General features: G+C 39.4%; 2 protein-coding genes across 6 annotated transcripts in view; one reads left to right on the plus strand and one right to left on the minus strand.

The window, feature by feature from the left end:
* Positions 1-9,438: 9,438 nt before the first annotated feature.
* LOC111273980 (gastric triacylglycerol lipase) overlaps positions 9,439-14,456 on the minus strand; it is a 12,963-nt gene continuing 7,945 nt past the window's right edge. For all 3 annotated transcript variants that reach the window (XM_022856030.2, XM_022856029.2, XM_086967477.1), the window contains exons 6-10: positions 12,828-12,978; positions 12,279-12,512; positions 11,734-11,874; positions 11,356-11,493; positions 9,439-11,182 (exon numbers count right to left, since the gene is read on the minus strand). In XM_022856030.2, the coding sequence (XP_022711765.1) occupies positions 11,021-11,182; positions 11,356-11,493; positions 11,734-11,874; positions 12,279-12,512; positions 12,828-12,978 (826 nt within the window). In that variant the 3' untranslated portion in view covers positions 9,439-11,020. The remainder of the gene's footprint in view (positions 11,183-11,355; positions 11,494-11,733; positions 11,875-12,278; positions 12,513-12,827; positions 12,979-14,456) is intronic.
* The window catches only part of LOC111273981 (uncharacterized), a 62,181-nt gene continuing 59,235 nt past the window's right edge, over positions 11,511-14,456 (plus strand). The window contains exons 1-2 of one of the 3 annotated variants that reach the window (XR_002688143.2): positions 11,511-11,635; positions 11,752-11,849. The gene's annotated coding sequence lies outside the window, so the exon portion shown is untranslated. Of the gene's footprint in view, positions 11,636-11,751; positions 11,858-14,456 lie in introns of those variants that run through there. The other 2 variants (XR_015310174.1, XR_015310173.1) reach the window with 2 other exon arrangements.

Here is a 14,456-nt window from a genome sequence, read left to right on the forward strand (position 1 = left end):
ATATATACTGCTCAGTTGAACCACAGCAAGCGTAGTATATTCATTTGTCGATTGATCATATGCAAAGTAGATTACCAATTAACTTGTAAAATGTTCTTCCTTCTAAACTTGGTTAAGAAGTAAGTAAGACTTTAAAGAGTGAATAATTGTTTGTGTTATCGTTCTCATTTGTACTGTAAACGACGGTCAACGAATGCATCATTAAGACTTACAGATATCTCGATATATATGAAATGCCTGCTTTGTCTTATTATGGCTGTATAGTTTATTTCATGAGCATAAGAAACAAACATTTTTTTGATGAGATACGATACTGTCATAGTAGCTACTTTGTTTCTCGAAAATTTTCCGCTTGGGGGCGTGGTTGGCAAAAAAACAGCTACGGTATAAAACACGCAAGTCATAGTACTACCGAGAGATAAAGTTCTGAGATTTCAAGTGATTTTCTACCACAGTTTATGATAATTCTAACAATATTTTTTTCTTTTGAAGATTCCAATGTCTTATTAGGCGTACAACTGCAAGAATCACCGGTCAAGAGGCTCTTTTAAGAGTTTGCACATATATGTGCATCTATGAGAAATCGTTGTAATAATCGAGAATTAGGCACTGATGCGGCACACCGTTCTGACCCTATGTATGACACTGGCATTCTCATAGAACGCCAATTATATCTTTGCATATAATGGCTGACACATTATGTACGCTAATACGAACCGAAGCATATATGCATATATATGTATATATATATAAACTAAATGTATATATATATGCATACTCTTTTCCTACAAACAAAGGCACTGTTTGCATTTGAAATTATGACTTGATTTTTCAAAATCATCAATGAGTTAGCATTACGAAAATGAGCTAGCTTAGTGTAGTCGTCAAAAAGAAAACCTCTGACTCTGAATATATGTTTTGATGTCAGGTTTTCGGGCTTTACCTAATGAGACTCCAGGCTCCGTTTCGTAGCCGTACAATATAAATTATGGCATGTTGAAGAGAAAACTCAGAAAACATCCGTTAATATAATGAATTTTTTAAGGCTTAATAGAAGAAATAGTTGATTTGTGTATATAGGTAATTGTTTATATCAAGGTTGGTACGTAGAGCTTGTCGAATGCGTTTCCGGTAAAAGTAATGCCACCCTACTCTCTCGAAGTCTACAGTAACCTGTCTCTCTTAAATTAGTGCCGTACAAACTAAAAGTAATGAAATTGAACTGCTGTATAAAATCAGATATGCTGAAAGGGTTCCTTGCGTGAAAAAAAATACGATCTAAAATGTGGATATGATCTATTTTACGCTAAAAGACTGCATATACTTATGTTTTTCAATATGATATACATTTGGTAAATGTTAGAACGCATCGCGTACCTTGAAGAACTACAGGGCAAATCAGATAATGGAAATTCTTGCACGGCTATGTAGAATATAGCGTTTCCCAGCTAAGTTCAGCTAAGCGGTATGGCACTAGGATTCAGCGAACAATATGTTAATTCTTAGTTGCTCGGAGATTTCATTATATTTACAAAACAGCAGCGTGTGTTTTATACAGTTGTCATTATTCCTATTAGAAATTGAAAGTTGTTTTTAGTTATATTGAAAACAGAAAGAGGAGAATAAGATAGAAAGCACATCTTCACGAGTGCTGCAGAAAAGGTGGAATCTCAGTGGTATTCACCCTGAAGTAAGCATGTATGTCTTATCAGCTTCTCTTTTTCTCACTCCGCTATCTCTGCCGTTTCTACAGCGTAATGTCTGGCTATCTGCAAAACAAATTGTGCGTTATTTTCTATCGGTTTATATCGTCTCCTCTTCAGTGAAAGCGTGCCTCTTTTTCCACCTGTAGTCTGGCCTGTTCTCCTTGACCGCACTTTGGTTACTTCTTCAGTGGCAAAGGTCCTGAATCCTGACCCTATCTCTCGTGCTGTCAGCTTTAGCTATAGTCATTTTGGGCTTACCGTTATCTCACCTAACGAAAGGGCGTGCGCAGAATATCTGCCATCCCCAACCAGCGGTTCATCCCTTCGAGGAATCTGCTCAAATTAAGACGCCACAATCTCTTAGACCCCTTGTAAGCGAACCTGCCACCCGCCGCACTCAAACAAGTGCGACGCCGCTGACTGCCTCTAGCTATGTAAGGGAACTCTGGCCTATGCAATTTCGGACGCAATCTTAATTTCCTCCTGTGTACAATACAAGCATATAGTATCATTACGTAGACTAAGAGAATCTTTATTGGTCAGTCCTTATCACTACCGTAAGATCTGGCCTGAATCCCAAGTGTCTTTTTTGTTATGGAGTATATAAGAGAGCTAATAAAACGATACATATATGTCGCCTTGTCATTGTATTGTACATGACGCTACTGGGGGTAAAACGTCCCGCACGATCTTAAACAAATTAGATTGAGTGTAAAATCCTCTGTTGACTCAAGCAAAATAATAAACATAATGCTTTCTGTTGTACCAATATTGGTAAATAGTTTCTGAAGAAACTATCATTGAAATTGTTACAAGTTGAAAGGCATAACCTATCACGATAATACGATAGACGTAAAACATCCGGTGCCATAATGGCGACGATACTGTAGCTCAGGTAAGCTAATACGTAACATAAAGCTAGCAACCTGAGAAAATACTTGCTTAAGCAATGTAATACCATATATTAATATGACAAGTTCAACTTTATAGAAGCTATACTGTGCTGTATAAGAGGCCTGTTGGAGGGTACCCCTGAATATTAAATTTATTCCGATATACTACGTACGTGACTTTTTAAACCCGGATAGCTGTTTGCCTAGAGCACGTGCCCATTGGCATTTTGTTCAACTTTAACTATATCGATTCAATTAATTATACTTAGTATATGTTAAATCGTACATTTGTAAAGTCTACAAATGATCAATGAAATTGAGTGAGAAGGTCCAAAGGGTCAGATACTTACAGGTCAAAACAGGCATCAACATAATCACGTGTGATTAGATCTATGAGCTGCTTTTTTTTTTTTAGCGAATGTTTGTTTCTCGATTGTGTCGCTAATTACACCTAATGTTAGTATATTTAATGAAAATTAATTAGTAAATTAATGAGATTATTCAATAAGCCCATTTCGAATCGAATCATTGGATTAAATTATCAAATGAGAATCACCGGTCATATGAGGTTGACTTGTGATGTTTTCCTTGTTTTAACACGCTAGGCCAAAGGCATACATTTTATATATACTTTATTATTATTGGAAAACAAGGACTTCCAGACCGTCAAATGAATTTTGTTTTACCCTGTGTGTGCATAACAATTAACCAATAAGAAGTGGGCTACACTTATCCGCTGGGATATTTTCAGTTGGGGCAGGTATTTTCCAGCAGCCAGATTGGTCCAACTTTACGTCACGCGCTGTCTAAATCCTCTCATGCTGAAAATACTGTTTCATCAGACGAGGAGCAGTTTTCCGTGCACTTAGAAGACTCTGATGACAGTTACGACGTATGAGAGTTTCGAATCGCAATGCCATCGAATTAAGGTGATAGATGGTGTCTTGCCTGAATATGAAGCCGTCCACTTTTCAGTCCTCTCACGATTGCTCACTGTTGGCTCGCTACTTGATGCGCCGCGAGCTCAGAGTCCTAAAAATTAGAAAATCGAACTGGTAGGTTGATCCGTGGCCCGAGCCGAAATGAAGGTCAAATAACTGGCACAGTTCTTTGGAGCTGCTCCCCCAATAAGTTTTAGACTTCTTCAGCATTTAGCTTCAAACCACTCGGACTAACATAGCCTACGAAGTCACCTTCATCGGTAATTAGTGAAAAGTGCTGATCTCGTTGTTTCCCGAATGCTGTCCAAGAAAGCTCATTCCTTCATATACAGCCCCTCTAGCAGCAGCCGCTTGGTACTCACGAACTTAGTGAACGTCTTTCCAGATTCTTCATAATGGCAAAATAATTTCTCTGCGGAACCTGCTCCTTCCGGAAAAAGCGTTAGTACAGCTTCATGTTGAAATCAAACGAAGCCGTTCCCTACAAATGTCTACGTTCTCTGTGTTCGTACATATGAACTATTATTCTTTACCTACTACGACCACTATATATTTACATTATTGGTATATATTTAAGATACGATTTTAGGCAACTTCATCCCGTTAGAATGTGTCAAAAATTTATCTGCCAGTGGCTTTATATTCATCAAAAGAAGATTTACTCTCAATCTTCAGAAAAAATCAAGAGACTTCAAGGATCGTTTGGAGATCCAAACTTTATACGTTTCTCTTTCTTGCTGAACAAAAATAGTGTCTTATTACGATAATATGATTAACTTCTTCCGCGGGAAGAAGTCCCGTTAGTGGTATAGAAGAAAATGGATAGAAAATTACGATGCTTGTAATGTACAGCCATAAAAACTGTGAAGGGTTTTGCTGTTATTCTCAAGCACAGGTAGCTAGGTAACCAGTGTGACGATATAGTTTTATCTCTAAAGTAAAATATACGCTATAATTAAATGTATATAATGGAGTCGATATACAGAGCTGGTCAAACTTTGTTCCGTATTGGAGACATCAATAATATTCAACTCACGACTAATATTTGACTACGATTCAATATGACTAAATAAACTTTATAAGTAATTAAAAATAAATTACTTTATAAGTAATTAAAAATAACTGCACTGACCCATGTAGGTCTACGTAAATCCAATCAATCAAAACAAATTGGTTCTGTACATACTACGATGGGTGTACCACAAGACAAAACAACTTATTGTTAAGTTCTATTATTCGCAAGCAGTTGCATAAATTAGTTTTGTTTTTCTTTATATTCGGATTGTTAAAGGCAAACAAAATTTTACCACGCTTGTTTTGTTGACAGTTAAAGAAAAGCAATGTCGGAATGCAGGTAGAGTCACTTATTTTGTGCGTCTAAAGGTTAGGGCGTAGCAAAGCCTAATACACGTAGATCTCTTAGAACCTTGAATAGAAAAAAACAACCAACGAAAAGGTGATTTACTAATAAAGAAAATTGAGTTCAGGAATAACATCTACACATATAGTTTGTAAGTCGTCGATTAATTTATAACGGTTTACTTTTTTCAAAAAATAATTTAATTATCGGTCATAGCTGAAAGATGGTGCATTTTGAGTGAAAAAATGAATAGATTGTATAGGAGCATAAGCCTGGAAAGGACCGAAAGTTATTTTAATTTAATGATACATTGTTGTCAGTATCATACGCCTATAGCCAAAGGATGGATGTGCTAAAGACAAGAAGACCTCCTAAATGTCTGTGGGACTGATCTGTAATCATTGTCCGATGCGGGTCATAACAATTGTTGCAGTTATGTAAACTAACTTTTTTCCATAAAGGCAACAGCAGTTGATCGTAGATCAAATACGATCTCCGCCACTTTGCTCTTAGTGACATATTTCTTGGGTGTTTCACTAGTACACCCCTCCTTGCCCCGCTATAGTTCGCTTGCTCGCACAGTAAGAGATCAGCCCGTCCCATACAGATCCATTACACGACACGAAGAGTGTGTAACTTGACTTCTCGACAGAGGCATTTCCTGCCCCGTGATTCGCTCCAATCTCTTTAGTTAGCCACTTTATCTTCACAGCGGCATTTGTGGACGCTGGATAGAGACAGGTCTGCCTGCCCCTACCGGTCTCCAGAGGATGCTAGTCACCTAAGGATCTTCACAATGGCCCAAATTGGATGAGGTGGGGAGTGGCCAAAATGGAACGAGGGTTGTAAGACGTGGCGGAAAGCTATAAAATTTTTACAGTCCATCTCATGGTTGAAGAAAGAATGAATGAAGATATATAGAAAGGAGGATGGGAGTGATGGGGTGCAAGGAGTAGAGTGTGATCCCATCTGTAAATTTTTAAGACAATAGTAAACGCATATAATTGTAACTTGTTTATTTGTTTCTAGATGTCAATGTATCTCTCAGTTTTTCAAATGGTTACAGCGCACGTAGAACTTGCTTCTGCGCTAGCCAAGCGATAAAAACACGATAGCAAAACACGATAAAAGGGATCTCTCATTTTGAAAATGCAATATTTGAGGCTTGAATCGAGAGTGCCTATAGAATCGTCCAGTTTTTATCCTTCTCTCGTCCTGGCTGATCCAGAATTTACGCACATCTATTCCAGAGGTTTCCATACTGAAGGGTCAGTCGGAGGAAACTTGCAGATTGTCTTGAAGGGGCCAATTTTAAAGCTTCGCATTTCAGTTCACTTAATCGACCCCAAAATGGCTAAGTTTATCGACCGATGCCAACTAGCGCATTGGCAGGGTTTTTCCAAGTATATTACGGCGGTAGTAAATTATCAAGAGCCATAAGAAAAAGACAGGATACAAAACTGTGGTGCTGTATTAGAGATATTCACTTTGCAAAGTAACTATGTCGTAAGTATAAGAAACCATACCCCTTTGGGGCGTGCGTCCATCACTTTCCCGACTGGTGCGGACATGACGAAATAAAGAACAGTTAGTTTTTTTACTCTTCAAATTCCTTAGTGTTGAGCAAGTTATGGTCCAATTTCGTTTTCAGTAACCTTTTCTGGAGACGTCGGGAAGAACATGGTAGTTTAAGCGCAGAGAAATTCAGGGTGCTTTGGATAGATGGCCTGGCTCAACTCAAATGAGTAACAGGTCTTGCTCACTCTCCCGAGGTGTGCTTCACGTCATGCGCTCACAGCCAAGTGTCAGAATGCCTTGCATGATGGCGTGCATCGAGGCGTGTTTTGATCATGTCTTGCATGTTTTAGCTGACTATTCACATTAGACGAACGTACGGTGTCCGCAGTTGTCGAGACAACCGTCGTTTCCTGCTAACGTTCATCTGAGATGGACATGATCTACGTTTAGCGACCATTCACTATAGCTGCTGACCGACTGCTTGACTGCCGCGACTGCTATTGCTCTGAAGATGACCATTATCAGCAGCACTGTAATCACTACCAGGGCACCGTTGCTGAAGTCCGTGCATATCTGGCGACGACATACAGCCGGACTTCAATCGCACACTGCTACTGCCGCGTTGTGACTACACGCCAAGCATGTAGCCTATACATATACGTAAAAACTGCAAACGAAGCCCTGACTGTCACTTACCATCAGAAATCAACGGACAGACAGGCCGGCAGGCAGGCAGGCAGGCAGGCAGGCACCCACCCACAAGCGGATATACACAGCTAGCCAGCCAGGCAGACGCCGTAAGATTCTACTGCTCAATCTACTAAAGCAATTTAATTCTCGATTTAGTTAACAGCTCGGAAAATGTTCTGAATTCTTGCTGCGCCCACCAGTGGAGAAATTCAACGGCAGGAAGCTCGTCCAGCAGTCAGTTGGTTACGCTACTTGGGGGTACGCAGACCTGCTTGACGGAGTCTCGTCTTCCATTTCTCCTTCAGGAGTATGCCAGAGAAGAAAAGGAGCTGTGAAGGCAATTGGGAAGCACTGCTATCACAAAGTATAGCACACTCAAGATTACATAACCAATGGTTCTAGAAGCTTAAGAGGGAGGGGTGTTCGAATTGAAGGCGTATCAAATTTTACTCGTGTTTTATTAGTTTTTGTGTTCGCCTTCTCCTTACCCCCTGCCAGGTTCGAGATCGTCGAACTCTCCTTTTGACAGAACCTTCTTCAGCTCGGAGAAAGAGTACAGCGTCAGCAGCGGAGGCCTATGGGGAAGAAGCTCATTCATTGTCTCCTCGAATTGTCCGCAAGTTAAAATAAATGTCTGCTTCATCGAGCCCCCTGTGGGATTTCTCAGAGATAGCATACCGCGGCCAACCGTCGTTTCGGGAAAACCAAGGCAGCTTTGATATGGTGGAAAAACGACGGTGAAGCCCTGTCGAAGGAAACGCGGGAAAGTCGGCTACGCACGGCAGGTTTAAGGTTGTAAATAAGATGTCTGACTTTATTGAAGTTTTGCCTGGTATTGATCAAGAATTCACGACGTGTAAGTTGAACGCACGAAGTTGGCGTTGTTGTACTTAAGTAAGGGGTGCACCCTTAGATAGAGAGTACGGGGTAAGTGGACATCTAGCAAAGAAAAACTGGGAAAGCACTTAGTGAGATCAGAATCTAGGACTTGTGCCAGTACAGAACGCAAGACGCCCAAAGGGTCTACCTGCGTTTCAGCCTGTTTTACCGATTATCTTTGAGAATTTTAGATGCGGAAGGAACACTTATACAGTGCAGGTATACCCAAATATAAGCTGTTCGCCTTATATTTGAAACCAGAGGGGGGTTGTAAACGATGCATTAGAATTTTAATAATTTGGGTGACCCGCAATTAACATGCACAAACTACTCACACAGTAGCTTTCATAGTAGAGCGTAACTGTGTATACACTCTCAAGAACGCACATCATTAATGCTGTTTTTTTCTTATACCATAGCTGACTTTCTGTTGCCCCTTCATTGTTGATGTGCAGTATTAGGTTAAAAAAACTGTCAGGTGTTAGAGCTAGAAGGTCCGAGTGTGCACGGATTGTTATATCAATTGTTTTTATTGCAAATCTGTAACAGTCAAGTAAACTCTTTGTTCATAATACGAGCTATTCATTGCATATATAAGATCATTTTTGCTTTCTATATGTTGACTTGCTGGTACAATCTTCGCTTCACTGTATATCTTTTCCGGGGTATTCCACAAAGGATATGGTAAACATAATTCGTCGAACAATGCATCAGTTCTGAATGTAAAATACGTTCCTTGTTGCATCAGACGTTACTTTCAGTATCTTTGGCCAACATTAAAAGCAGGCGTTTTGGCTGTCGGGCGCAATCCTGCTTTGTTTTTTCAAAAATCATTGTTCAACGACTTTCTACCCTATTAAAACGATTACTTCTTGATATTAGACTATTCGTTTGCAGTCAGTTACCATTATAATCCATCGGTAGCGCTCTTAAAACGTGTACAGTAAATTTGGCTAAGTCTTCTTGTGCTATCTTAAGGATAAAGACGGTGCAAGAAGGAAAACCTTTTTCCATTTCAGTCCGCATAGTTACGACACACCCGGAACCATAGTGGAAGTAGTAAAAGCGTAAACCGTTTGCCCCCGTACAGTGTCGTTCCCCCTAAAACACATCGCCAGACTAGCGAACCCCACATCAATCGCCGGAAAGTCGCTTCATATATATATATATATATACATTATATATATACGCAAGTAAAGTGAGCAAGAGGGGCAATATAAACTTGGTGCAATTGCTACTGTTTCATCACATCTGCCGAAATCCCAATAGCCCCCCAGAACTAACTTACTCCGTCAGCAATTGCAACGTAGCAATTCAGTAAGCCACACTCGCCATTCCCCTAAGGTTCCAAAATCTCTTCTATCGTTGTGCAACTTGGTTCGTCGCCAGATATACTGAAACAGGAATGCTCCTCACATCGGGTTAAGCGGACGGAACGAAAATGGGACAAATAAAAAGGAGAATTATTTATTTCCGACATAAATCGTGGTTAGGCATTAAATGACTATATCCACTGGTAGTGCACTTTACTGGCTATGGTGCTCTAAGACAAATCGAGAACACATGTATCCACAAATCGCAGCAAAAGGCTGTATATCGCAGGCTGATCTAGGACTAATTGGCTAGTACACGGAGAGATACGTGCCTTACGCTTCATGTGTACAGAATTTGCGTTGCCAGTAAGCAAGGAAATGATTGAAGTCTAGCCATGTTATGGCTAGACAGAACGTTGCATATAATACGCGTACGATAACTAATCGACTACCGTATAAAGTCGACAAGATTGAGATGACAAAACAACCACATGGAAGTGTCGTTTGTTTTCTTGCACTGGTCGATTCACAGCAACTGAAAGTATGGCGTTGAATAAAATAATGTTGGTAGGAAATTTTTATTAAAATCAACTTGAGACTGACTTCAGGCCTGTTAACTAGATTGCTTCAATGTAGCAGTCCATTGGTAGACGTTCATTTCCAGATCTTTTATCAGTGTTATTAGCGTAAAAAAGAGGATATTTTAATCGTTAGTTTGAAGCTACTTTACGAAAAACGAACAGAGAGTATTTTCTGTCTATGTATTAATGATAGATGACTAATGATAGAAAAAGCAAAAACATCGGTTTCTAACCTAAATTTTACAATTGTGGATTTTTAAAGTAATGTTTACAAATATTAAATTCTTTTCCATCGGAGTCATTTAGTTTATCCAAGGTCATTGAAGAAATTTTAGCATTCTTTGATGCTTTCTATCCGTAACCCGATAAGTTTGTGTTCCAATGACGTTGTATATTCGGGATTGTATTGATTGATGACCAGCGCTATGCATGATATGTCCTGCCTCATACCTGTGTGTCAATTCAGAAAGCTCCATTCCAGGCTGCAATATTAAATTATGCCTGTTTATGCACCTCCAAACCAGTCAGTTTATAAGGATCCATTCATATATTCGAAAAAACATTAACAGGGCTGTAATTTTTTTACCTCGTAACTCACAATAAAATTTCGTTCATATATTTATGCCAACGATCTGCTAACGTTGACGTCGTATGTTGCAATAATAGCCGCGTAGACCTAGCCTCTTATAACTTATGACACAAATTAGCTATCGCCTGGAAGTAGGGAAGTTCTGCGCGAAAAAATTACGACGACTAAGTATATGCTGGTTGTCTTTGAAAGACGATTTAAGTGTCACCGTCGACTGGCTGGCTAACATATCGTGTCTTTACTTTTTTCTTCTGTATATACCATAGTATTTCACTATATCATACTACTCATGCTAGACACTTTTTATCATAAAATACATGTGTAAATATTAATTTTATAGGCGGTATCATGGACAACGCAAACTCCCCTCAGGCCGAAGTACTCGTTTTGCCTAGATTCAGCCTAACCGTTTCAATCACTACACTTAAATATAAATCACTATGTAGGCCGACAGTTTTAAAAGCGCGCAAACGATTCCATAATAAACTCTAGTTAACCGTTAAATTGTGTGTACAAAAACGACGTTCTTCCTTCCCTATTTCTTTTATGCTCAGACATGATACCTATGTCGACCATAGATATAATCCATGCTTTCCAGCTGATCCACGTTTTCCATGTTTTTGATCATTCTACCCCAGACGTATTCGAGACTTCGCGTACCCCACTGGAAATCGTTGTGCGTAAATTGTGGATCTTTTGGTATCGTGTACACCTGTAAGCACGTTCAAATCGAGTAAATGAAATCAAATTACTTGTTTTATGGCCAGGCTGTGTATTTCGCATGCATTAGAATGATTAAACGGCATTATTATCAGTGGTTACTCTGTTGTTTTTGCTGCTGTCTGTTCCCAAGGCGTTGGTTTTAATTTATGAATCATAACTTACATCGTATAAAACGCTGGGTTGAAGGCTTTTGAGAAGAAAATCCGCGTCACGTTTCTCAACAAGATTATCGTTTTGGGCGAAATAGAGGGATATGCGCACGTTGCGTATCCTTGACAAAGGATAGCTCGGCGGCACAGCCTGAAAATTAGTCAGTGCCCATACAAAACTAGTATGTCTGAGTAAATGGACGTTACTTAATCAACATTCAAAGTGCGTCGATTACTTGTTCAGCATTTTACTGTTCCAGCCAAAGCGTTCAATAAGGCAGTGCAAAATGGAAGTACGTTATTTATCGATACTTTGATAGGTTTCGCTGCTAACTCGGATGTATCTACCATAGTCCAGCTACAAGCTGGATTATTTTGTGCGTTTACCAACCGTTCCATATTTGCGAAGGTTTATTTCAGGTCCATAGTCAAACATACGAAAGCCGACCCGCGAATTCAGTTGCTTCAAATGTTCGGAGTTCTTTATTGAAACGTCTTGCGGAAAATGTGAGTAGTAGACGTCCGACCGTTGCTACGTATTCATATGAAAACGTACACGTATAATTTGTTTCTCTTTACATTTCTCTACACACAAATAATCCCAAAAGATGCGGTTGAAGGTACATACACCAGAATTCCAAGTGTCTTCACGTCGTACCGAACTCATCCTTTTAATAATCGACATTGAGTTCTTTATACTATGTTTTATATACGTGCAACGATAATCCAATGATGGATATGTAAAACCCTTTCTCTGTGACAATGCAAACAATTTCATTGATTTACGCTCATATTTGCATCCTTATAATGCGACATTTAGAAATACTAACTTACTTACGAGCTAATTATTTGCTAGTTCTATAAACGTTTTTCCAAAAAGTAGCGAGTAAGTGGAACTAAGCAAATTAATCGTCAGTTGTTTAAGTCTCTACTAACCCGATCCTGTGATTTCCTGTTTGGCCCATAAATTATGTCGGTAACATATGCACATACTCGCTGGGACCGTCTGCTGATCTGGCACAAAGTCCCATATTTATTAAGTCTTGTCGTCCGAACGCGGCCATTAGGATGTAAAGCTTTCACCAGTGAGAAGAACGGAATACTTTTCGTAAGCGGTGATGTCACGTGAGCTATTGAAGCCACTGGGGCCATGGCAGAGAACATGCGGAGCTGTAATAAAGCGTGAAGATCACTATGATTATGTCCCGCAGGTGTTTTTCGTGAGACAAATACCTGCAAATGAATAGTTTTCGTCTGCTTCATGGATCTGGCGACCACGGGTTTCCGTTTAAAGACTTTGGTATTTTTCAAAAAAAAAAAAAAAAAAAAAAACGTGTTGATTCAACTTATTGCTGTGTAGGTTATGCGACAACCCTATAACTCGAGCAAGTTCACCAGATTATAGAGTCTTCAAACGAACCCAGTTGATTTAAAAACAAAATTAATCTTTACAAAGTCAACATGTGGGTTAAGAGTAACACTTACATTTTGCGCAAATGCGGGTCGAGTTGACAACAATGCAAACATCGATTGAGTGCCTTGTGAGTGGCCAATATAGTGAATACGGGTATAACCTGTTTCGCGTTGCACGTATGAGATTACAGCGGGTAGGTCGAATCGGGCGAAATCGTCAACACTGAAAGTGTTCAGTACAACGGTTCACAAGCTGACGCTTCAACTAGTATTCTGATCGATTCTCATTGAAAAACACCCGATTTGTAAATGCTTAACCTCGAACCCTTTTATTTAGAAGCCTAGTAAGACAAATATCCGTTGCGAAACACTCTGTGTAGCACCTAGTCCCGCTGAAATATAATTTATAAACACAATACTCCGTCACTCCTTCTATATATCGAGCCCTTGTCAACGGACAATTGAAATCATGGATATTGTAAAACAGCAAAAGATATGTATATATACAGGGTAGAGCATTCGAATTTGAACAGACTGTGATGAACTATCTTTGGTTGCGGGTGTGCATTTGTCTGCTACTCTTCAGAGCAAAGGAAAGCCAGTTCCTTTTAGAACAAAACAGCGAATTCATCATGGCGGAAAATAGTGCGACGCAAATAAAAATTATTCATCGTTCGCCACAAACATCTGCGGTACATAATCACAGTGATCTTCACGCTTTACTACAGCTCCGCATGTTCTCTGCCATGGCCCCAGTGGCTTCAATAGCTCACGTGACATCACCGCTTACGAAAAGTATTCCGTTCTTCTCACTTGTAAAAGCTTTACATCCTAATGGCCGCGTTCGGACGACAAGACTTAATAAATATGGGACTTTGTGCCAGATCAGCAGACGGTCCCAGCGAGTATGCGCATATGTTACCGACATAATTTATGGGCCAAACAGGAAATCACAGGATCGGGTTAGTTAGACGATTAATTTGCTTAGTTCCACTTACTTGCTACTTTTTGGAAAAACGTTTGTAGAACTAGCAAATAGTTAGCTCGTACGTAAGTTAGCATTTCTAAATGTCGCATTATAAGGATGTAAATTCTGAGTGTAAATTCTGAATTTGAGCCAAGATCAGTCATTATCCCATGTTCCGCCCCGAACAAGCCCGAGAACAGGATGAAAAGTTCTTATCTGTCTGATTTCGATGGTGTATATTTGTGTCCGTTTCTGTACGGTCTGTGTGAAGAAAATTTCCATAAAGCAACCTGAAAGATATTCTTAGTAGGCTTTTTATTTAGAAGGCTCAAAAGTTCATCAAAAGAGTATCAAAAAACATTTTTGATACTCCTAGAGAAATTGACGGCCGTTTAGGAAACGAAAGTACTAGCTACCAATCTGGAGCATTTTTGCCACGTTTAGCCTGTTATGAGCTTAAAACAACTGAAATTTTTTTGTAACTGATATCTTGGAGTTTGATATCGCTTGATAAAGGGTCACTATTAAAAAGTTTTTTGCAGATAAAAACATAATTAAAAATTAATATTTAATAGTTCGTAGAAGCCGTGATCGAGGTGAGTCGTAATCACGTTGAGTTAGCATGCCTGTAAGAAATGATACTCCCAGCGCACGCCGAGTATTCCACCAAAAGGTCTGTGCTCTATTACATACAGTGTTAGAAATAACTCGTAAGTTAAAGTCCGGTTTTATTA

This window comes from Varroa jacobsoni, unplaced genomic scaffold (assembly GCF_002532875.2).
Source record: "Varroa jacobsoni isolate VJ856 unplaced genomic scaffold, vjacob_1.0 scaffold_242, whole genome shotgun sequence".
Taxonomy (NCBI): domain Eukaryota; kingdom Metazoa; phylum Arthropoda; class Arachnida; order Mesostigmata; family Varroidae; genus Varroa; species Varroa jacobsoni.